Below are 24814 nucleotides of genomic sequence, written 5' to 3' on the forward strand. Positions count from 1 at the left end.
TTTATTTAATTGATTGGTGCATAACAGCGTGCTCAAGAATTTTCAAACAGTTTCATTTGGTGTGGAGTGATTTTCGCATTTCTACAGTGTATTATGCAACAAAAAAAAGAGAAGACATTTCATTGTGACTGGAACGGGCTGCACTTTTTCGATTTTATGACCTATAGCCTGCATCACTTCAGTGCGTGTTTGGGCCCTTACAAGTCGCATGCTTGTCATTTAACAGGAAGAAAAGAATAAAGCACAACTGAAAAGAGAAGTAGCCTTACCAGTGAGTCAGTAGTTATATATAGTCGGTTTCGTCATACTTGAGACGCACAGTTTTTTGCACTGGAGTCGACTCCCCGCCTTACTATACGAGGCCTTTTCTTCTCGCGTTATAACTTTACGTAATTTGCATTCTTGCATGTATAGCTTTACATCCTTGCATGTGCAAGCACAATGACCCATGAGCCTCTCACCAATGCGGTCGCTTGGAGTTCAAGTCCAGCTCCTGCTGATTTCCTCTCCGGCCGTACGTGGGAATGTCTTCCAGCAACCTGCAGATGGTGGTGGGTTTTCCACGGGTTCTGTCCCTTTTCCTCCCACCATGAATAATGCTGGTCGCAGTGGTATAAGTGAAATATTCTTGAGTACGGCGTAAAAAACCAATCAAATAAATAAATGAATTGTTGTTTAACGCCATAATACAGAACTATTCACTTTTACGATGGTGGCGAGTAAACCACCGGCCTTGGAGTCACACCGGTGAACTTTCTCTCCAGTGTGAGTATAATATTATTTGGCGAAGAAATACAGATAAATGAATAAATCAACAATTTCCAACAAAGAGTGCAGGCGGGGAACAGACTATGGTGAACGAATTGCGTGGGAGATGGGTGAATATAAGTTCGATGGTCCTTTTTAATGGATCAGATCTGGAACACGCTTATGAATGGACATGTGGACATGAAATATATTACTTTACTAAAATCCTATTCATAGGTCTGTTAATCCCCCATCCAAGTCAGTCTGTGAGCTTTACACCGGAAGAAATAATTATGATGAAAAGAATGACACACAAAACCCACTAAAGGTCTTATTAAAGCATAGAACTTCATGGACAGAAAAATGGCAGTTGTGTTAATAACAGAATGTAAATAAGCCGTGACTGCATGGTCTAGAATTACTCGAAATGCTCTGTTGTCATCACGTTCAATAAAAAGTAATGTGAAAAATGGCATCGGCAGAATCCCGATTAATAGAGACAAGCAGCACCTGTACACGTTCTGGCGCCAGATTACATGAACGTAGATCATTTGTGACGAAGGACTGAACGTGAGAATGTTGAAGTGTTTCTACTGAAAGTAGAGTAAAGCGTACTGTGAAACTGCAAATCATGCGGTGCCGTTCTTGACGGCAAAAAGAACGGCAGGCCCTAGTTGCTATGTAGTATCATATCTCTCTTGGTCGAGTTAATTTTGAAATCGGGTCATCAAAACGGTTTATTCCATTATGCCTATGTTGCCCTTCCTATGGTCCGGCGCAATGTAAGGCTGTAACACATACGAGACGAGACAAATTATTTAGATGGCACAGAACTTTTAATGGAAGATGGCGGATAACCAGTCTCATCCTCCCAATCAACCAATCAGAACGATCGTTTTATTCAGCGTCAACGCACATGTTGGGAATTCCCCTCCTGTGTAACACTGAAGAGTTGTCCCTTAGAACAACATGGCTAATTACCTACGATCGCTACACCTACGATTTGAAAAATTAGAATAGAAATGTCGAAGCAGAATGTAGGCATAAGTGGAATGGAGGGACAAGAGATTGGGGTTAACGCCCCAGGTGGCAAGTCACCTCTGGGATCAGTCAAGCATGGCACAAATTTAGATATTGATACAAATTGTATATTTATTTTTCTCAGACATAGGCATTATGATATAGTCCTAACAGAATTTCGAACTGATCAGACTTTAATATAATTATGTTGTTAAAAACCCGAAGGACAGCATTCTGGACTCCGAGTCGGCATTCTCCACTAGGGAACGTGTGCCACAAAAAAAATCTTCCTTCAGTTGGTTGTATGTGTCCTCCATCCGTCTGTATTTCTTTCTCTTAAGTAGAGGAGCAGCACCGCCTTCTAACTGTAGAACTTTAACCTCATTGGGCGAATTTTGGCACTAAAGGCATTAGGAATTGGCGATCTTCATCTTATATTCTGAAGTTGGTCTCAGACTCTGCACCTTCCTCCATATGCTCTGGATGAAGTGAAAATAACACCCTTCCAAATGCGTTTCAGGGAAGCTTGCAAAGCAGCGTTTTGAGCGGCGATCTCAAAGTCAGGTTGTAAGGCTCTGGGATTCAAATGTGGATCATGGGAAGCTGACAAGTCTCAAAGAATCTCAAACATTCGGATATACTTGGCCTGGGATTTTTTTTAATGAATGCAGATATTGTGGATAATAAATAAATACTACAACGGTATTTCTCATCAAAGTTATGTAAGTTTTAGATATTCACGAAAATGTTATGCTATATGATGCGTTCATTCAGCTAATTTATTCCATTACCATTGCTATTGTGCTTTAAATGTTTTGAATTCACAATCGGTAAAAGAAATACCATCGAAACTTAAAAGGTACACATAGGAAGTCTCTGAGGTGCCACGCTGTCAACCTGCTGGTACGCAAGGCACCTTCAACGTGTATATAACATTGTCAGCAGTTTGTGAAGATAATGCATGGTGTGTGATCAAAGGCTAACCTACCTATAGCTGGTAGCAATTGTCAATAAACCGATGACGAAAGCAAAGATGTTGCGATTTACAATAGTCGATCGCCGAATAACAACGCCCAGTGTTCGTCACGTGACATGACTTCATACATATAAGGTTGATTTTGAGGCCTTACATTAACCTCTTCCCGGTCTGAGCAAACACTACCATGGCATCGTTTGGATCCATCCTTGGTTCCTTGTGAGTATATGTAACTAAACAGTGCAATTACCATCTCTCCTTGAAGGCAGCTGAGACATATTAATGGTGAAAATGCAAGAAATCCAACCACCATCTAAGGTTTGCTAAAATTTTTTGTGATTTGCCAACTTGGAATTTATATACACTTTTCATCACGGAATATAGGGTCTATATATTTTTGTTGAAAATATATTCCATTTTGTTTGTGGTAGCGTATTTCCACAATGTTTAATCATATCTATTGCATATAGACCTCTTCCTGCCATTTTTATAAGCACACATACCTATCTTGTAGGAGTTTATTTCCACATAAAATCATGTATTACTTTTTTAGTTTTCTTTCATGGTTTATATGGTAAAATTCATGTTAGATGTTGTATAGTAAACAATAAGGTTTTTTTGTTGTATTTTTTTGTTTGATTTTTTAGTGAAATGAAATGGAATAATTGGAAAAAAATCATGTATATTAAAGAGTCTCACTCCGAGCATTCCTAAATGAATGTTACACTAATGGTCGCATCAAATCGTCTGCAACAGAATAGACCTATATACATATATATATCCAAATGAAAATCCGTCGTTTTGAGCTGGAGGCAAAGTTTTTACTTAATGTCGCATATATATGACAGAATTACAGAAATCTGCAGCTGAGCAGCTACATTTTCCATTAGGAAAGTTTGTCTAGTATATAACTGGCGAGGTGGTTTGCTTTAATCCGGTGCAACCTTCATTCACTTGTTCATATTTTGTTTTTCGGTGTATTTACAAGTAACGGTTCCGGCCTGCACAGTTAATGTTTGTATAGGTTTTCATTAAGAAATGGTGAAACTTTATCTCGTGCTGGAATTAAACCAAGACTTTGCATTAAGGCTCCACAGTTTCACGTATTTGTAGAAACAAAAGTGATCCACGTAAAATGTGCCTTGGTGGGACACTGGAGGCGTAGTTGGGCCAAAACATATATACATATATACAATGGATATATCATAATATGGATATATGGATTTTATGGAACCGGGTATAAATATATACCCAAACATAGAATCAATGATTCTATCGATAGATCAATCATACTAGACCAATTAACGACAACTGTTGCAAATGAATAAGAATAAACCATACGATATTCCTGTGCCACAATTGTGTAAATGCACCGGCGCGCGTGCATATAACAAGTCATGCACAGTGGGCAGTGGTCTGTTTGTAGACAAGCGTTGCTGGGGATGACCAGTCGTTGAAAGGTTATTTACACGTGTTTCCCGTTTAATTGCGACAATCCATGGGAAGGAGAGGCTATAAATTTGTTATTGCTTTCCTTTTCACCGAGGATTGTCTTGGCGGTGACATATGTCTGCGGTGGCCTACCCGATCGATATAACAAACAATGGGTTCTCCACACTCGCTCCGACCGGTTTAGCAACATCAAACAATACGTTGGGAAGTTTTAAAATCAGTTGATTCCCTCATTTCAACTTCATGGGATTATGCTACAGATTGAGAGAAAGCTATACAAAGAATGTAGAGCTTGGGGATGGGCGTGATATGTGGATAATCTCTGATTTCATGTTACAAAGGAGGGCCAAACAATTCATCGTGGTCGATAAGACTCACAATCCTTGCCACATATGACGTCAGCTGATTGTAAATAAGTAAAACCAGTCGTCGATTTAATCTGAAATCCTGTATAAAAGTGTATCTAACCTATGTTATCACGTGGCCTAGGTCAATCCATCGACCATAGCTGTAATTAATTAATGATGACATTTGAGTCACATCCTGAATATGTAAAATTACAATCATGTCAACCGCCTATATGGCTTTATATATCGGGGACGACTTCGAATATATGCGTTTTTTTTTTTGTTTTTGTTTCTCTCTCTCTGACCATGTTCTATTTTCATGAATTCCTACTTGTCCAGAAACTGAATTCATCCCGCACAGAAAATAATACCAACCCGCCCCGAAATGAGTTCCGGACTCTGCACAGACAGTAATTTCAAAATTACAAAAAAAAAAATCAATCATTTGGTCAATCAATCAATCAAGTACAATTTGAATCAAAACAAAAGTAGAAACACCTGATAGCTTTTCAATCTAAACGTTATCTTTTCGTATAAAACCGTCTATTTCTCATAGAAAAAAAAGATACAACAAAATGAAACAAAAACAATATAACCCATGAATGTACATGTATAAGAAGACTGGATCTTTCGTACACTTATGCCAAATGTTTTTCTGTTGTAGACATAACGGTGTGGACATGGATTCCAGAAGGTCACGTGCGGAGGCATATGGTCATCATACATTCAGCTTGCATAAATGCAAGCTGGGGTGTGACGTTCACTTCGTTTTTACCTTTAGTCTCAAACTAAACAGTAAAATAACTTTTGTAAAACTAATTTACGACAAAAACATACGACTTAAAATTTCGGTTACTTCATTTTGAAGTATATGTTCTGCTTCTATATACAGTTTTAAAACGCAAATTTCACCTTAAAAATGTTTGCTTTTCAGGCATAATTTTTAACTTAGTTTCAAAATGTTGATTTTATATGTAGTGTTCGTTTTGCAGCTGTAGGCCTATATGCACAAATATTCTTACGGTATATTATTTAATGTTGAAATCTTATCTCATTGACATTTTTTCCTCATATGCTATGCTTCTTACATGTTTAACTGTTTTCATTGTGAACTGATTTATAAATGCTCATGACTTGACCTATAAATGCTCATGACTTGACCTATAAATGCTCATGATTTGAACTATTCTTTTATTATTGATATTAAATGTATTATATATTGCGTAATATGTTATGAATATTTTGATGGACTGTTTTATAAATGGTGTGCACTTTTGGAGCAATGTGTGTGTGGATGAGTGAAAGAGAACCATACGTAAATGTACTCGTAATAATTTAGCGCGTGTACTGAAATTAGTCGAAAAGGACGATCGATGAAAAGCAGGTGAGTCAGTTTTATACTTCCGGTTTTGTTTTTTCAATCACTAAAAACGTACCGGTACCGATACATTTAATTAAATAGCAAGCAAATATATCGTTGGTTTCTAAAGGCAATCTTCCTGTATAAATTAAATATCGTATGATAAGGTTTAATATTTGTGATTGGAAAATAACACTTCTTTTATGCACAAGTAGTGCGCAAGCTTTTAACTTCTGATTTTAGACATAACTTCAGCATTGGTCTATTTTTCATTCAGTATCTCCACCAACGCAGTGGAGCGAATGGTGTGACAGGGACAATCCTTCCGGAAAGTACGACTATGAAAGTTTGAAAGACGCCATCAAGGTACGTGTGCGGGGCAAATAGGATAGTTAGATTTTCTCGTTAACAATTTCGCGCCTTTCTCGACACGGCCTGTGACTGGTAAAGTGTTGTTAACATACATGTAGCTTACAACGTTGTACTCGCACTCACCCTCTACGCTTGTTAACTGGGGCTTAACCCGGTGGCAGCAATTACGCTCTTTCGCAAAGAAGGTACAAAAGTTAACATATAGTTGATGTGGAGGTAAACTGTCATCTGTTGAGAGAGTTTGTAAGTCTAATTTTTCTCTCTCTGTACGTAGATAGCTTAATTCATATGTATCATGCTACATGCAGTTAGTGAAATTAATCCTTATGGTCAAATTTGAACAATGCAATTTCGGCGGCCACACCTCCATTCCTTAGGAGATTACCGGCCTCAAGGATCATCGCCCCATGTTGGCTGCATTGGCTCCTGAATTCGGCTAAAATTTAAATATTAAAGGTGACTTAATGCCAGGATTAGCTAATACACTTTTGAACAACTGGGCCTAGGGGACTGTTTCTTGAGGCGATTTCAGCCTTTAGCTGGGAGCAATTAATCCTGTAACTATGCCTCAAACTGATAAACTTTTGATTGTGGTGATCAAACATTTTGTGATGAAAACAAGATTCAAAATTTGGACTTCACTTCAGCCCAAAGTCCCAGGAAATAATTGGATTGTGCTGGTATGATTTACATGTGTGACTTACTCTTTCCAGGATTGTGATAGCACTCAGTGCATAGTCTTGAGAAATTTTTAATTCAGCAGGCTAACGGCGCTATGCAAGTGTTCATGGTTCTTCTTTGCCTGCCTGTTTTACCAGTAATGCCACTTGGGCGAGTAAATATTGTGATCTAAGCTGTACCAACCGTTTTGATATATTTATTTATTTATTTGATTGGTGACTGAAGAATATTTCACTTATACAACAACAGCCAACATGTGGGAGACAACCGGGCAGAGCCTGGCAGAAAACCCTAACCACCACAGGTTGTTGGAGACCTTCCCACGTGAGGCCGTGGGAAGATGAATAACATATACTGCATGATTCCTCAGTACAATTAAAAGCATTGACAGACTGACAAATTTATTTACAAGAAAATAGATATTAGTGCTGCACAGGTGTGGAAAGTGTTATTTTTATCCATATGATTTGTGTAATTCAGTCAACTTATACAAACCCGTAGTCGGGAGGCTGTTAGCATCTGCAGTTAGGAACTAAGTAGAGTCAGTGGATTTTTGTAACCCGGTTAGCTGAGCTAATAAATGAGGCAAAAAGCATGCAAAACACGCTTTTAAGATTTCTTTGGTTTTCTTCCAAAACACAGTTTTTTTAAATACTGTTCATAATTCTTTGTTGTCATTGATACAGGACTGCAAAGGTGTTTGTGCTGCACCACTTGCCGTGGAATGCCGGGTGGTTAAATCCCACCTTCCATTTGAGCAAGCAGGAGAAAATTTGCAAGCTGCTTGCACAACTCAAAAAGGCCTGATCTGTAAAAATGAAGACCAAGATGACAAGAAATGTGAAGATTATGAAATCCGATTTCAGTGTCCTCCTGGTAAGCTGACTGTGGTCTCAAATTATTGATAAAACTACATATACTGTATATCAGTTTCACACTTGCACTGGGAGGTTTGAAGTATTAAACTGAAACTTTTAAAAGAGGTTTATAAGTTGCTGTTTTCACAGTTTGGTATGTAAAAATGCACTTGCAGATACACATAAAGGTCTTAGAATTATTCTTTTGATTAATCAAACTTTAAGGAAAAACAACTCTTAACTGGCCATATATATAGGTGGATAAATTTGTCATAATAAGCAAATTGAATCACTTAAAAATGCTAAACTTTAGGTGAACCTAGACAGAGACGGTGAGAAAATTAGATGAATAAGGTAATATACCAGTATTTATTTTTGTTGCAAGCGATGGATTCATCATCTCTCCCATCATAGAGACAAAATAATAAAAAGGTGGATTTATATAACCACGTTTTAAACTGTTCACATATGTACCACAATTATTGTATTTAGTTAACCTAAAAGCATTTTTAAAGTGATACATTTTGCTTGATTCTGACTGAGGCATTCACCTTATAAGACCAGTGAAGAGTTTCTTGCGAAGTGTGATTAATGTCTTAACAGAAAAATTTTAAGTTGGCAATTGAAATATCATTTCATGGCCTTCATGTGATTTTGAAGGTGCATTTTTACAGGCCAATCTTTGGGTGAAATACAGTGTTTAATTTACATTCAGGATACATTTTCTGGCAAATTTTTATCCCTTCATTAAACTGTATCAGAAATATTCCTGGTTTGTAAACATTGTCTGAGTTTTCTTCACATGTTTGCCTGATAATGGATACACAGCCAGTTATCATGCCACACTGTTGGTTATAATGAAGCTGTAATGTTTATGGGGTTTTTTTGCCAGATTCTATTTAGCTACCAGGTTTCTTACTCCACCTTCTGAAAAATGCTTGAATTAAAAATAATTCAACAAGGACCAGGCCATATTTTGTTGAGTATTTAATGATACAGCAGACAATTGAAAAGAATAATGATTAGCTGATTAATCAGAAGAAGATAAGGATATGGCATATGCTAGTACTTACCGTATTTTGTTCAGTGTATAGAAAAGTTAGAGCCCTCCTGATAGAGTCTTCAAGTTTTTGTACCTCCACACTACTGGAGTGTGTAATGCAGGTTAGGTGAATATTACCTCCATGAAGGAGGTTATACTTTGGGCAGCGTTTTTCGTCTTTCTAGGAATTTTTTTCAATGATTCTTCAACATTGACAGCTAAGACACAACTGGGCCCAGTTATTTATACGATATTCAAAATTTTATACATCACTATTACCATACTGTTGTCCTATATGTGCGATTATCATACATATACGACATCTTTGTGAAGCTGGGCCATACTGAGTACTCTCCCTTTGTACGTGTAAGAACTTGTTGATTTGGCTGTAGCAAAAGTTCTTGCTTTTAAAGTTCTTTTTTAGATGATAACACGATTTCTTAATTTCTCTTTCAGATATTGATGAGTGTTTGGAGAATACTTACAAATGCCATCCTAAAGCCAAGTGTGAAAACACTCATGGAGGATATAATTGCATTTGTGAGGAAGGCTATGTTGGTGATGGCCAGCACTGTTTTGGTACGTACATGTAATTCCCATCTCTTAACTGTTGACTCTCGGATACAAGCAATTGATCTATAGGTCTACTCTTCGTTTAGTTCTTTGCACAGTGTTTTAGTGTGAATTAAGACCATTCAGCCCTCATGTGATGCCTGCATTTGTGGATGTAGAGATATTATTGACAGACAGTGACCTTACTTATATTGCCTAGATTGATTGATAGGTGTTTAAAGCACATTTGGATCTCCAGCACTGGGCCTGCCAAACTGCAGATAAATAGTTTAATGTAATCCATTTTTACCATTTAAAACACAGAAAATGCAATAAAAAAAGGGTAGAATTTATCTTTGCCATGTACCTGACTTAGCTCCTGACTTTAAACCACAGACAAATGAACAAAAACTTTATTCAAACACACGACCTCTTTGCTCTGACAGTTGAAGCAGTCAAAAGCTTTAACTGTCTGAATCAGCGAGAGCCTGAAAGCCTGACTAGGGGAGACCCTTGAAACCAACAGCACCTTAGCTCTATATGCCAGCAAATGTTGTAAAACACATCAATTGTTCTATTTTTGAAACCTATTATTATTTAAGTAAATTTATTAACACACCCCTCCTCAGAAAAGAATGTTAGTTATTGAGGAGAATTATTGTTCACACAATGCTGACGTTCTTATATTTCTTGGCAGAGGGAGCCAAGTGTTCCGCCTGGGGTGATCCTCATTACACCACTTTTGATGGAGAAAAGTATGACTTCCAAGGCCTGTGCAAATATCGCATGGTGGAGCCTTGCAAGGACTTTGGTTCAATGCCAGATTTCAAAGTTGTCTCTAAGAATAGGTCTATCAGAAAACCTCGTGTGTCTGTGTCAAAGTACTTGGACATTAAGGTCTACGGATTTGATATTCAGCTGGAACATAAACGGGCTTATGTAAGTATATGTATTTTTAATTCTATAATACTCATAACAAGCTTGATCGTGTGAAATTTTGCTCTGGCCTCATAATTAAAGATTGGAAGATGACTGCGTTTCCAACATATTGACGGTAAATGACATTCAAAATGATTTTCAGTAACAAGTTTTGAGTAAAGTGAGAAGATATCCTACTGGAAAAAAGTTTCTGCACCAGAAGTAATATTTTTTGACTAAAAAAATATATATTTTAACTGATACAGAGATTTGGAGCACCTGATAAATTCCTCAAACTTTGTGCATGTGAAAGAGTAGCTTCGGGTGCAATTTATGCACACTTAAAATTTAATTCTAAAGACAAACTACATTGACTGGAATGGTCAATTTCAGGGCGCAAAATGTACACTTTTATCAGTTTACACAGAATAATGCCTTCAGAATGTGCTTGAATAAACATCTTGTAAACGTGAATTTTTTGAAGAATTACAGTAAACCTCTGTTTTAGTTGGTCTGTAAAACTGATTGTTGAGAAGGCAAACAAATCTTCTTCTCTTTGGTCGAGCAATTTACCTGAGTGGAATTCTGATTTTCTGGCAAGCTGACTGTTTAAGTTAATTCGCCTCTGAATCATTCCATTGCAGAAAGTACAATACTACAATGACATTTTTATCTGCAAATAGTAATCACAGTCCATGCTTCCTTTATGGTTTGTATGTGATCTTTTGTCAAGACATTCGTAGGCTGATAGTACACATTTTCTTAATGGATTGTGCTATTTATCATTTCTAGGTGGACGGAAATCAGATAACTCCACCCAGAACCTACAAACCAGCACATGCCAACTGGCCTGACTCCTCAATTACAATTAAAGCCAACTTATTAGGCTTGGAGTTTAGCACAGATTTTGGTCTCATCGTTAAATTTACAGCTGGATCCCGTTATGAATTATATGTTCCAAAATACCTACGTAACAACACGTGTGGTTTGTGCGGTGACTATGATGGAAGTGAAAATGGTTTTATCCTGCCTAATGGTACCCGTATTGATGACCCACTGCTGGCTGCAGATGCCTGGAGAAGCGATGATTCTGATCCACGGTGAGTTTATTATATTTCATTTGGGGATCAGGTCTGTTGTGGGTGCTCCATGTAAATGGAGTGTATTACTTTTGTATCATTCCTGAAACAGTGATGGCTTTATGTAAAGAGGTTTGTCAGGTACTTACCAAAGGTCTGGTGGTTTATTCTGAGCTTGCCATTTTATTCCTCCACCCATAAACATGACTGCTTTCATATAGGTGAAAAATCAGATCAATTAATTTATCATGATTTTTTATTAAATTTCTTTGTTAAAGAGGGTTTACCAGGAAAAAAATCCATATTCACTAATTTAATCAAATTTGTGGTATTCATTAAAAATATTTCAAAATATTGCCTATCAGTTATTCTCAGACTCATTTTATTTATGAAAGCTGAATGATTGTAAAGTTTGAGAAAGTTAAAATGTGACCTGCTTTATAGATTTTATCTATCGATTTCGAATGACAGCACTTTCAGAGACAGTGCACGTAATTTGTGAAGTACGTTCTAAAATAATAGCAAAAAAATTGCGTAGAAAGCCATTGGTTCCATTTAGTGCAGCATTTCTCACATGCACCCTTCTCACACTCCAGAGTGTAGCATATATTCATATGTTCTTGTAATTAAACTGTGCCAATTTTCATGCATTAATTGTTTCTGTTCCATTTTAAAGGTGTGCAAATGTGACTGCGCCTCCACTGGAATGTGATGGTGACTCCATTGCTTCGGCAACACAAGCCTGTAACGCCATGAAAGATACCAGCAAGTTTGGTGACTGTCTTAACGTAATTGGAGATGATATCAGCATGTATTATGATGCATGCGTGTATGACACTTGTCTTTTCCCCGAAACTCTTTGTGACAGCCTTGCTGCCTTAGCTGATGTCTGTGAGGAAAAGGGAGCCCCTGTGGTGTGGAGATCAAGCAGTCTGTGCCGTAAGTCGCTCTATCAGATGAAATTGGCAGCCCTTGGTCGACTTAATCCACATATCAATCGAGCAGATCATGTAGATGAAATAAGTTTTGATATGGAGTAAGATGATTGATTAATCAAAAGAAAAGGTAACAAACTAATAAATGGGTCCTTTCTAGGTTCCAAACTAATTTTCCTTGTCAGATTGAGCCTGTAGATAAATTGAAAAGTTTTCTCACTTCTACACGTGCTTCTACTATAAAAAATACTAGAGCTTTGGCGAAGGAACCAGCAGTAAATGTTTGTGTGTACATAATCATGCATATAACAATTGGGAAAGGCAGCAGAAACATTTGGTTTTATTCATGTTGTTGTAGCTCTGGAGTGCCCCGAGAACATGCACTATGAGGAGGCTGGTCCCATGTGCCCAGAGACATGTTCCGACCCGCGTGGAAGCTGCTCAGAGCCGTCCAGTACGGCCAGTGGCTGTCAATGTAATAGTGGCTATGTTCTCAGTGGCTTGGAGTGCGTCTTGCGGGAGAACTGCGGTTGTGTCAGAGGAAACAAGTACTATGCTGTATGTATATCTCCTCGTAGTCCACAGATAAATTCCAATACAACACTTTTCAAATTAGGGAACAGAATGATGTCCCAGAGCAAAATGACCTTGTTGCTTTACAAGCTACTTGCCAATCTTTTAACATGGTAGTACATGTGTTAAGATCAAACTATTGGAAGAATATTTTAAGTTTTACAATTTTGGAACCCAAGCCCACCCAAGAACATAATTTTAGAGAACCGTCTAATCATGTTTTATTATATTTGGATATTCTGTTTACCACTTCGGTGGCCTATAATGGTTAGAGCGTCCACTTTTAAGTCATCAGACCTGTGATCAAACTGGGTAGGGATCATACCAAAGACTTACAGAATGGTACAACACTCAGAGGTTAGGGTGAGGAAACTTGTTGGCCTGGTGTATTTAGTACAATACTTTAATGGAGCAGCACTTTGGCAGCACAAATTGGCCCCACCACAAGAAGACACAGTATGTGAACATACACCTAATGACTTCTTGTCATTACATGGCTGAAAAATTTTTCTGGGAAATGTTAAAATTGGCAGATTGATTTTAGTGTACCACAAAGCAAATCACAACGGAACATCATCATGTTGTTTTATCTTGAAAATTGTGTATTGAACATCGAGCTCTTGTTTTGACATACTTTTGTTTTAAAGTCAAAACATGTGGAAATGTTAACCCTGTTACTGTAACCCTATTTCAACTCTGTGGTATCATTGTTGTAATAGGTGTGTATAATCAATATGAAATACATATCCCAAGTCCTGTTGATTGTGTTGTATTAGTAACAATAATAATGATAATGATAATAATCTTCTTCACCAGACCAGCCCCGATGGCTCAGTTGGTAGAGCGTCTGCATCGGGGGCGGTAGACTCAGGGTCAGTCCAGGATCGGGTCACTCCTGAGACCTTTCCTGCTTTCAGTAAGGCGTCTCAGTGAAGCAGCACTAGACAAAAGAGCGGTAGAAATCCGTCCTGCAACAAAGAGTCACATTACATGCATTCTAATGACTCCTTCATCATCTTATGACTGAAAAATTGTTGAGTATGACCTTACACCTAAACACTCACTCACTTACTTACTTCTCCACAAGGTTGACATGGTATTGATGGGGTATTTACATATGGCTGGTTTATTTATAGATGGGCAACAAGTAAGAGCAGGGGAATCCACAAATTCCCTGTCCAAGATGGGGATTGAACCGTTACCTCATGTGTTCTGGTAATTGACAGACAAGCATCTTTAACCAACCTGCTCAGTTGTTAATTATTTGTTAGTTGCTTATTAATTATTATTATTGTTACCTTATTGCTTTTATTTTTCGTAGCCTGGAGAAAAATTCTTTGAGAAGGATTGTGAAGCTTTGTGCATGTGTACATCAGGAAGGGTTGAGTGTGACAACAGAGTACAGTGTCATGTTCATGGAGAGTGCCACACCACAGCAGATGGCACCAGTGACTGCAGGTGCAAAAATGGCTATACAGGGTCTGGAACTGATTGCAGTGGTAAATTTTGTTTTCCTTCACATCTCAATCCAGGTATATGTATGTAGATAAGCCAGAGCATCAGAAAATTTTCATTGATCTTTGACCACTCTGTTATTGAACAGTCTTTTTTAATTGTATTGAAGATTCTGTCCATTAATTAGAAACATGCTGATACATTTTTTGTATCAGCCTGTAAAATGATGCTTGTGTGGCCATTCATGCAGTCTAATGCTCATTGAAGACTGTTTACCACTGGAAATATATGCATATCGTTACTTCACACCTGGGTCAGTAACTTGCCAATGATCGGTGGTTTACTCAGGGCACTTAGGTTTCCTCCCCCTATAAAACCCGACTGCCATCGTACATGTGAAAACATCTTGAGTACAATCAGAACAAATAAATAAACAAGATAATAAATGACTATATTTTTTGTGTTGCAGATGAGGATGAGTGCTCGCAGAACAATCACCAGTGCAGTCCCAATGCTCGTTGTATTAATCAGCACGGAGGTTATGCCTGTACATGTATTGCTGGTTACACAGGTGATGGATTCACCTGTAAAGGTAAGAGCTTTCTTCAATATTGTATAGACACCAGTCCATTACCAATGAAGTATTCACAAAGTAGTTTGTGATAGGGCTGGAATTAGTGACAGTAAACAGACGTGGCTAGTTCAAAATCAGAATAATTTTTTGGTAGTGAATATAAATAAAAGTAGTTAAGTTTGCCATGTTTCTAGTTTGAGTACTTCTCATCCGATGTTTTCAGGCTTGTGTAAGTAGGAATGTTATAAGGGATCACAAAATCACTTTTTTCTGAGCTATTCCTGTTTGGTTGTATGTACTTGATGAAATGTAATTAGTTTGTACAATTCAATGCTGATTCTTGGTTTTCTTTTTGGAACTTTTATGAATACATCCACTTTCAGTTTGTTTTAGACTGGACTGTATTGATGTAAAAAAATCTGATACTTCAATTTCATTTATGTATAAACTTGGTTATGCCTGAACTCATTCTTATATGTACGTTGACCTTTATGATGCCTCATTTCTACTTGAAGTCTTAAAAATATTTGAACCTGTGCATGCTCATGGGTTTCCCCCGGGCTGTGCCTGGTTTCCACCCACCATAATGCTGGCCGCCGTCGTATAAGTGAAATATTCTTGAGTACGGCATAAAACACCAATCAAATAAATAAATAAAAATATTTGCTTAAAGATGTATGAAAGATAATTGGTTATCTTAATGTACATCAATCTTTTTGGTTGATGTGGACAATAAGAGTTTCTCTTAGATTGTGATTTATTTTGTTTGAATCTGCATTAGGGTCATCTGTGGCCAAGTGTTTAGCATCCAAATGAAGAAGTTTATTGGATATGTTATAAATTTTGAAGCCTTTTGATTTATTGGATGAGTCCTTTTGAAGGACACAACAAGACTATATTCAACCCTGTAAAGTACTATGTCAGAATGAAAAAGCCCTTGGAGGTGAATGTACACTACTCTTCTGGGCATGTCAACAAGTGCTACGTTACACATGTGCCACCAGTATCCAAACACTAGATGCCCTTCTTTTCCTGTTTGTCTCCAGAGTCTCTTTCAGTTTGTACTTGACAAAGACCTGTTTATTTGCAGATGCTGATGAATGTGAGGATGAGACAGATGCCTGTTCACCAAATGCTGAATGTAGAAATGAAGTAGGCACCTATGCTTGTGTCTGTAAAGATGGATATATCAGTTTTGCAAATGGCAGAGTCTGCATAGGTGAGTATTCTCTTTTGTGACTGTATATATAAACCTTCCCCTACCAGCACCAGTAGTACCCAAAAGATGGAAATCTGGTACTTTGTGATTTACATCTATTGATCAGATTTGACAATCTGAGCATTGTCTGTATCTAGGTCACTTGTAAATCCTAAAACTGTGGCATGAAAGGAAAATATATGTTTTCGTATGGGCTGAAATCATTTGCACACTTTATCCCGATGATTGTTCTGATTGACCATGTATTACCCAGCTGGACATGTTTAACATTCTTCTCCTAAGTCAGTGCCTAAAGTAGCATGACCTTTGTCCTAACCCCAGAGGATGCTTCGAAATATGCATGGGCTAATGGTTGATAAGTCATCAGTATTTGTAAGATGGACCATTGTAACACTTCCAACAACTTCATGACAAAAGTTCATGTAGCTCGCATGTGGAACTAAACTAGTGACTGTAAGCTACTGAAAAAGCAAACTATCTCCTTATATTTTCCTGTAAACATGGTGTTTGTGTTTTTTTTTTCCTTGAACAGAGAGAGTCCCACAAGAGCCAGCCATCCCCAAGGATTGTGGACCGTTCCAGAAGGAGGAATGTATGGAATGTGCAGAGTGTAAGCCACTGCCTGGTGGTCACTTCACATGTGTCTGTCCTCCAGGCACTGTGGGTGATGGCAGGAAAGGCGAAGAACACACAGGCTGCAGCATGCGTAAGTCTCAGCCACATATCCAATGTTTAAACAATTTAAGGCAGTGAGAGGATACGGAAATATAGGGTGTCAGTAACCCTCAGTATGAGAGTTAATGTATACAAGGTATATTTCTCTAAACTCTCAATGAGTAACCGTGTCAGATCTACCTACTTGTGTGAATCTGACCTATTTTGTATGCCACAGATGTAGAAAAAATAATTGTGAAGTAGAAAAGACGAGTAGATGCTATACATAGAAGGAAATAAAATCAAGTTTGATTCCGTTTTTTATTTTAATACAAGTCTGTTTTTAGTATCTGATCCACTAGTTTAGTGTTCTCATTACAGCGAAGATTCAGTAGGAAACCCCCAACTTGGGAATTGATATGGCTTAAATGTAGAGCGTCAAAGGTTTCCGAATGGTGACTTGTTTATTCCATTTATGATTGAAAACGGTATTTAAAACGTCACTTCCAGATAAACAGAAGTTGTTATCCATATATCTTATCATGTTATCCAATTCAACTTTTAAATGCCTCTCAGAGATGTTAGTCTGACATGGGCATAATCAGCTGTGTAGACTTCATGTATTTAGAAAGGAAGGGGTCAACCAGTGCACATCACACCCTCCAGCATGTTCATTATGTTCAGAAGTGGAGGGCTATTTTTGTGAAGCAGGGAGCTGGGATTTGAGGGGTTTCCCAGATGACTGTCAGAGAAATGAAATAAAATGAAAATTACACAAGTGGTTCACTCATTTTACGTCCTCGATTTAATTCCTGTGACCTAAATGGTAAAGTTTCTTACTATGTTTAACTTTATTCACTGTTTTCTATAACTCTGTGCTCAGAAGGTGAGGGAAGCATTTCCTTCACCTGCTTGTGTTCTGAAGGTTAGACAGATTCTCATTATCACCATTTTTCCTTATGTACATCCCTCTTTTCTCAAGCTTACGTCAAGTTTCTGAAAACGTGTATGTCTGTTTCTGTTTTCCACAGCCCAGTGTTCCGAAGGTTATATTAAACATGAGGACGGTTGTTACAAGGTGTTTGACAAGCCTGAACCATTTGACGAGGCGGACCGGAGGTGTCAGGCAGAAGGGGGTCATCTTGCATCAGTACTGGACCAGAAAACAGTTGACTTCCTCAAGTCTCAGATGGAGCTGTTAGGCCATGATGGAAAGTACTGGATCGGCTATTCTGACAGAAACATGGAAGGTATGTACTAATCAAGCAGATTTTTATTAGCAGCTGGATCTTTCAGAAATTAACTTACCCTCATGGTGTGATACCTTGGGAGAATCATAATAAATTCAGGTAACGGGAAACATAGACCCTGGTACCTGGTGCAGTGGTAGATATGTTCAAGGTCATATCTTAAACATGATGAAGGTCATTCTCTCTTACTAGCTTACCTGTTTATTTGGACTGATTTTGACCTTTGGTAGACCTGTTGAAGACCAGATCATATCATAATCTTTAAGATCATTCCTGGCTCTCTGTTAGAATTTGGTTATTCAGTGGTCCTATGGGGTGTATTGCAATGTGCAATGGGGCCCCTGAATGATGAGGTCACAGGCCCAGTACCCCCATAGTTCTCCTACAGCTTTAAGCCTGAAAGTTTGTCAGGTAAATGGAGAAGTTAGTTTACTGTGTTCACTGTTTTTTTTTTCCTCCAACTGCGCTTTTTGTGTCCTTAAGAAAGGATTTCAGAGGATGCCAGATATGAATTTATATTCATAGCTCAAAATTATAACAACCTAAGGATGGTCATGGGTTTCCCCGGGGCACTGCCTGGTTTCCTCCCACCGTAATGCTGGCCGCCATCGTATAAGTGAAATATTCTTGAGTACGGCGTAAAATACCAATCAAATAAATAAATAAATCAAAATTCTAATGACTAGCTATTGTATATGTGTAGCTGCTCACATGAGATGAAATGCTAGGATATTGAGAATAAGATCATGTGAGAAGATTATGCTACTCATTTATTATCATGCAGGTATTTATGTTTGGTTGGACAACTCCTTCTCTGAGTACTCCAACTGGGCGGCTGGAGAGCCAACTGCTGATGACAGACTGGCAAAGGACTGTGTGGCTGTTGGAAAAGCAACTGAATTCAAATTTGTTACTCAGAAATGTAACATTGAACAAGGATTTGTCTGCAGGAAACGTAAGTTCAAAGCTGTTAATTAAAATGCTCTTTGTCTACATTCTACAAGCTTATAATGGTTTCTACATTATGTTTTCATGAAAAAACCTGTTGGTATTTCTTTTAAAGGACAAGACAGCACCTGGCTAAAGTATATTTCAGTGGAAAGCAGGATACTCAGGCTTTCTAAAAAGTATCATACGTCATTATTTTAATGACATTTCGCTGAATAACATGTAGAATAAAATGACAATACTGCACAAATGGGTTGTGTGAATCGAGGCAGCCATATTGAGAATTTTATCCAATCACACACGTTGCTATCAGATTGCTCGCCCTAAGCTGTGACGTAGCTAATACCCATTCATTCCATGGAATGACATATGATAACACAGAACAAATGCACAAGACATCATTTTGAGATTGTTCACAATGATTTAATTTCGTGTAGCCGAACGACTAGTTCACAAAGTGTTGTGGGACAGGTCCGTATCGTCTGTATCATAAGCTCCCACCGCCACAGACTTAAAATTAGTTTATTTACAAGCCGTATAATATTCAACAACAGTATCACAAATTCCATCAGACAGTAGTATACCATCTTGGCCCAAACTGCATTCATCTCCCCAAATTATTTTTTTGTATTTAGCTTTTAGTCAACAGTTTCTAAATAACAAAGATCACACTCACAGTCAGTGTAAAATTCATTAGCGATGCCAAAGGTTTATGGGAATAAAAAGACGATATCTCACCATGCAAAGCTTAAAGTGAATTTGTCTTATGATACAATTTTTTTTCTCTGAATTTATTACAGCTGAAGAATTTATATTCTGCTCCTTTGTCTTTCTCGCATACACGGGATGTTTTTTTTTCAGGTTTCTTTTTATAAAATACAGTAAAGTTATTGAAAGACAGTGTTTAAGCCGAGGTGCTTTCTCTGACATCTGCGAATATTAGGTCAGCAGTGCTTTCATCTTAGAAGCCACTGCTGCAAAATTGAAGCATAAAATACAGTCAAGTGCCTCGATCAGCATAAGTGTTGTTTAGATTTATTTCCATTTGTTGCAGAACTGAGCATGAATCTAGGTTTACAACAATCCTATTGTAATTTTGTAAACATTTAATAGGGGTCACAAGCACAACCCCTTGGAATGCTATGACCTGAAGCTATTCAAATAGGGCCGCTGGAGTTCCTTGTAAATGATATAGTAGGCCTACTGTATCAACAGTTCAAGGAGTGGATTACTGCTAGGTTACTACTTAAGCTATTATACGGAAAATATCCTTGATGTTAAAGAGCTGGAGTAAATGTGACGTCACCTGGCTCTCGATAATGTAGACATGCTGATGCTGTGTCAAGACGAAGTTTCAGTTAAATTTTAGTGGGTTGAAAAAAGTCTAAAGAAATATTTAATGCCAGTTTAAGACGCTTTGATTGGTAATCCTTCATTGGACATAAAGATTAGGTGCTGTCTTTCACTTTAATATAGAGGCAGGAGCAAAATTGTTGTTTTCTCATTTTGTTAATTTTGAAAGAGGTAAAGTTTTGGATTTAAATTGATCTTTTTGTTCCATTTTAAATTATTACTGTGATTTGATGATTGAACTTTGATCTTTTTGAACAGCTTTGAGTTTGAAGAATTGTCCTAAAGGATGGCATCAATTTGATGGATCGTGTTACATGAGCTCAGGGGAGAAAACTCCGTTTGCTGAGGCATATTTACAATGTGCAGCACGTGGTGGTGATTTGGCAGCTGTGACCTCATCCATGGAAGAGGCTGTCCTCAAGGAAATGTAAGAACATGACATTCCTTTGTTCCTACCATTTATTTTAGGATATTCCATTGTTCTTAGGGGCTGTTGCGATTAAAATCCCATGAAATTTACCACTTTTACATACAACAGCCAAAACATAAAACAGTGCCGCAGTGGTGGGGTGGGCGACCAATGTCCACTGACTGCCAGCGACTCGACCAATGGCTAGACAAATATCGCGCCAGGAGTACGGTGCACATGCTTGGCGAGATGAAAGTAGTCCAGTGGGTACAGGCTTGACAACACCTTTGCTTTTATACATGAATTAAAATGAAGAAAGTATCAAGCCTCAGGTGTTTACAAACCAGTAAATTCCAAAACTTTCTCAGAGCATGTTCCTGTCAAACTGGCAAGCTAACGACTGCTTTTCAGGCTATCAGCTACACTGCATCAGTAAATGCATTATAAGGGGAACAGTGTTGTCTGTTGACGGTCCCATCAGCATGCAGATGTATTTCAGCGATAAAGAGCTGACTGACAAGTATCTGTCGTTATGCTCCCATAAAATACAGGGGAAGCCTCACGCATGTGGTGTTTCATCATCCCATTTTAGAAGTGTTAGACAAGAACAATCACCAGACAATCACGATTTCATAAAATAGCGATTCAAGGATTGAACATTGTGTTCGCATATGTGGAAATGGACGCCCATTTATACTAGCTTCATATTGCAGCATTTGTAAACATTGTGTTAATGCAGTGCTAAATCTATTTCTATTCACATTTTCTGGGAACTCAATCCCATGTATGTAAGTCTTACAGGTAGCTGACAGCATACAGAAATCAACATTGACCAATTAGATGAACTTGCTTTTAATGACTCGCACTTTGAAAAAAAGGAAATCAACATCAACAGCGGATGGAGGCTCAAAATTTTACATAATGTCAGGCGTCACTCACCTAGTGAAGCGTCTTTGCATTTTAATTTGGACTTCGGGTTTGACTTTGTTACTAAACCATTTCAGTAAAGCCATCATAAAGTCATGTGCCGGTATAGATGTATCACAAAGATATTCACAACACTTACGTGTAATCTTTTCACCATGGAAACAATTACCAAAACAACAGATGGTCGGATCAGGTCTCTGCTGTGATTGACAGATCTTACAAACAATGTTGGAACTTCAAAGGCTATATACCCAGAGCTGAGCGAAGTTGCGACTTGCAGATCATGAAGATAAAGACAAATGTATGTTTTGATGCAAACAAAGTGGGGGTTCCTTAAGAGAAGAAGAAAGTCTGAGCAGCACAGTGGCACATTTTTAACAATGTGTTGTGTTCAACCTAATGAAAGGACAGAAAAAGGTTTGAGTAGGACCGATTATAGTGGGTTGATCAGGTTACCCACAACAGACAACTAATTGCACCTCACATTGCATTGGCTCGCATGTTACCAAGAACGACCAAGGTCTGAGTAGAAACTTAGTGTCTCACTGACATGTTTGCTATACCTGCACGTGTGTTGTTGGTTTGCTGCTCAAACTCTTACAGATGAGCTTATATAATAACTAAAGTTGTGTAATAGGCTATTACAGTGTTTTGCTGTCCATGTGGCTTGGGAAATCACTTGGGAAATCACCTGAGTGAATGGGCCTACATTTTTGCCTTGCGTGTTGACTCAGACTGACCACTCAAAGCCTATGACGTTCCTTCGCTGATGAGAGTGTATTCCTGCACATGGCCGGCTAGTTGATGCGTGCCAACTTTCTGTATTGTCTATAGTTATATGGCAGAGAACCATCAACCACCCGCAGTGTGCTATTCAATTTCTGTGATCAAATTCCCCTACAGTCCCTGTGTATTAGAGTGAGTTAAAGGATACGTGAAATGCTTATTTTTATTTCTTGATATGGAGTATATGATGTGGTCTTGTATATAAAAGTACAAAAAAGCATCCTAGCTTTCCTCTTAGGGCATCAAAATGACTTGAAACTGCAGTTTTCCAAATGCCCAAACGGTCAGTAAAGGAATTCTGCTGTTGTGATGTCAACAGCCGTCACATCAGCTTTATGTTTCCGATATGTTTATTGTTGATATCATCTCTGAATATTTCCGACCATGGATGGAAAAGATCCGTAAGATAAAGGGGCTATTACTCATTTCTCCTCTCCCCACTCTTACTCTTCATCCACTTTGATGAGGCTTGTTTGGCTCTTCGTAAGGAATTAGAATTTCGTGTATTTGCACACAAAACATTTTGAAAATAGTTAATCAAATCATACCTGAAGAATAAATGTTTAGATCACTCTAATAAGTTTTAATGCATTTTGGTAATGTGAAAAACCTTTGGAAAATATGGTCTTCAAAACCCGCTTTAAAAATAATGGATGTTTGTGTAATTTCTTGGTGAGAAAAAATACAAAAAGAAAAGCTGACTTATTTGTGTGCAAAGTTTGCTGTTACATTTCAAGCATGTGCTATTTGTGATCTTATGAACACTTTCACTGCACATTTCATGATTAGTTTTACCTTTTTATGCAGTGTCATTCCTGTCAGAAATGGTTCTGACTTGTGGATTGGAGCATTTCAAAAAGATGATGGATTTGATTGGGTCGATGGAATATCATCATTTGATTCGTTCTCTGCCTGGGCTCAGGGAGAACCTGCTAATGTCCAAGGGATTCGCTGCCTTATGGCTGATGGCCTCATGAAATGGAAGTCTGTGGACTGTGACCTTAGTTTGGGCTTCATTTGTGAGAAGAGTTTCAGAAGTAAGCATTTTCATCTATATGTATTGATATTACAAGTTATGTTACATGTGTGTTATATTTCTGTCGTTTTGGAAATCAGAGACATCAGAAAATGCATGTACTTTATTCATGTTACCAAATATGTGTTATGTTCTAGCATTCTCACACCAATATTTGTGTTACCGTATGCAAATAATCAACATTACTGATTTGGGGGAGTGAAAAAAGAAATTCATAAGATCTTATTTCTTAGGTGTTTGGGACATTTTAATGTGATGGATTTAGAATATTCATAATTTTAATTGAGTACACCTGTTTGCAAGGTTGCTTTACATTGTATTGTTTCTTGTTGTAGATCCATATGTGTGTCCCCCTGGCACGCTGAAAGTTCGGTCCGTCTGTCTGACTGTGAGAACAGATCCCTCAGACTTTGGTAGCAATTGTGGTGACCGTGGTGTAATGATACGGCCTTCGTCTGCACTAGAACAAACTTGGATAAGAAGCTACCTGGAAAGCCAGTCAGAGCTTAGCGACCCATGGATCTGTACGTGTTTTATGCTTGTTTTTGAGCACTGATATTATCAGCTGTGGCTGTCTGTCTCTTTCAACATTATGAGGAGTGCACAAATTGCACTCCTAAATTTGCGAAGTGCAATTTAAACTCGAAAAATTTTCTTACCATGAAACACATCAACATGAACATATTGCTATTTTATTAATTTAATGCCAGTCAGGCCTTGTCATTACAAATGCCCCAGACCAAAGGGTGAATGATGTACAAATCACTCACCTGTTGATGAGATATAAGCTCAGCTGTGGCAAGCTATGTAGTTGTATTCTCCCATGTCTGGAATTATTTAAAAGAATTACCGGGAAAATAATGCTCTTGAAAGCACAAGCCAGCCACAAACGTCTTACAGTTAAAATTAATCCGTGATGAAATGTATTTGACTGTTACAAAACATATGGGAAATCTGCATAAAATCTGTTCATTAATTGGTCACTCATTTTAGACTATATCAGCCTATGCCAGTATGGATGGTGGCTGGTTCTCTCTCCCTGGTGAGAGGGGCCCTAATCACTTCAATACAGGGCACTTGCACTTGTTCTAATTAAATAAATTTTATGCAATATTTAGGGTGCATTTAACTGCGCTCCTTGCTAAATATTTGTGTGCCCCAAGGGGTGTGAGCCTTAAAATGTCTCCTGTGGCGTGGCTCAATTGGAGTTGCAAACATCACAGAAATGAAATAAAAGTTAACAGATGTATATGTAATATGTATTTATACATATGTATAAATGTGCACTGATT

General features: G+C 38.0%; 1 protein-coding gene across 1 annotated transcript; it reads left to right on the plus strand.

Annotated features, from left to right (window-relative positions):
* The first annotated feature begins 1769 nt into the window (after positions 1-1769).
* LOC135464324 (IgGFc-binding protein-like) lies at positions 1770-24078 on the plus strand. Its single transcript, XM_064741752.1, has 17 exons — positions 1770-1893; positions 6180-6268; positions 7642-7831; positions 9311-9433; positions 10104-10345; positions 11117-11424; positions 12080-12342; positions 12697-12896; positions 14233-14410; positions 14836-14958; positions 16031-16159; positions 16692-16865; positions 17845-18063; positions 18848-19018; positions 20623-20791; positions 23294-23523; positions 23858-24078. Exons 1-17 carry the CDS (start codon positions 1770-1772, stop codon positions 24076-24078), a joined length of 3153 nt encoding a protein of 1050 aa, XP_064597822.1.
* Positions 24079-24814: the final 736 nt, after the last annotated feature.

The sequence above is a fragment of the Liolophura sinensis genome, chromosome 1, assembly GCF_032854445.1.
Source record: "Liolophura sinensis isolate JHLJ2023 chromosome 1, CUHK_Ljap_v2, whole genome shotgun sequence".
NCBI classification, from domain to species: Eukaryota; Metazoa; Mollusca; class Polyplacophora; order Chitonida; family Chitonidae; genus Liolophura; species Liolophura sinensis.

Excerpts from the sequence above, each read along its gene's own strand:
- LOC135464324 (XM_064741752.1), top strand. The coding sequence starts at position 1,770 with ATGTCGAAGCAGAATGTAGGCATAAGTGGAATGGAGGGACAAGAGATT. Across the intron at positions 7,832-9,310 it reads CCGATTTCAGTGTCCTCCTG|ATATTGATGAGTGTTTGGAG; the intron begins GTAAGCTGACTG and ends TTTCTCTTTCAG. Across the intron at positions 14,411-14,835 it reads GTCTGGAACTGATTGCAGTG|ATGAGGATGAGTGCTCGCAG; the intron begins GTAAATTTTGTT and ends TTTGTGTTGCAG.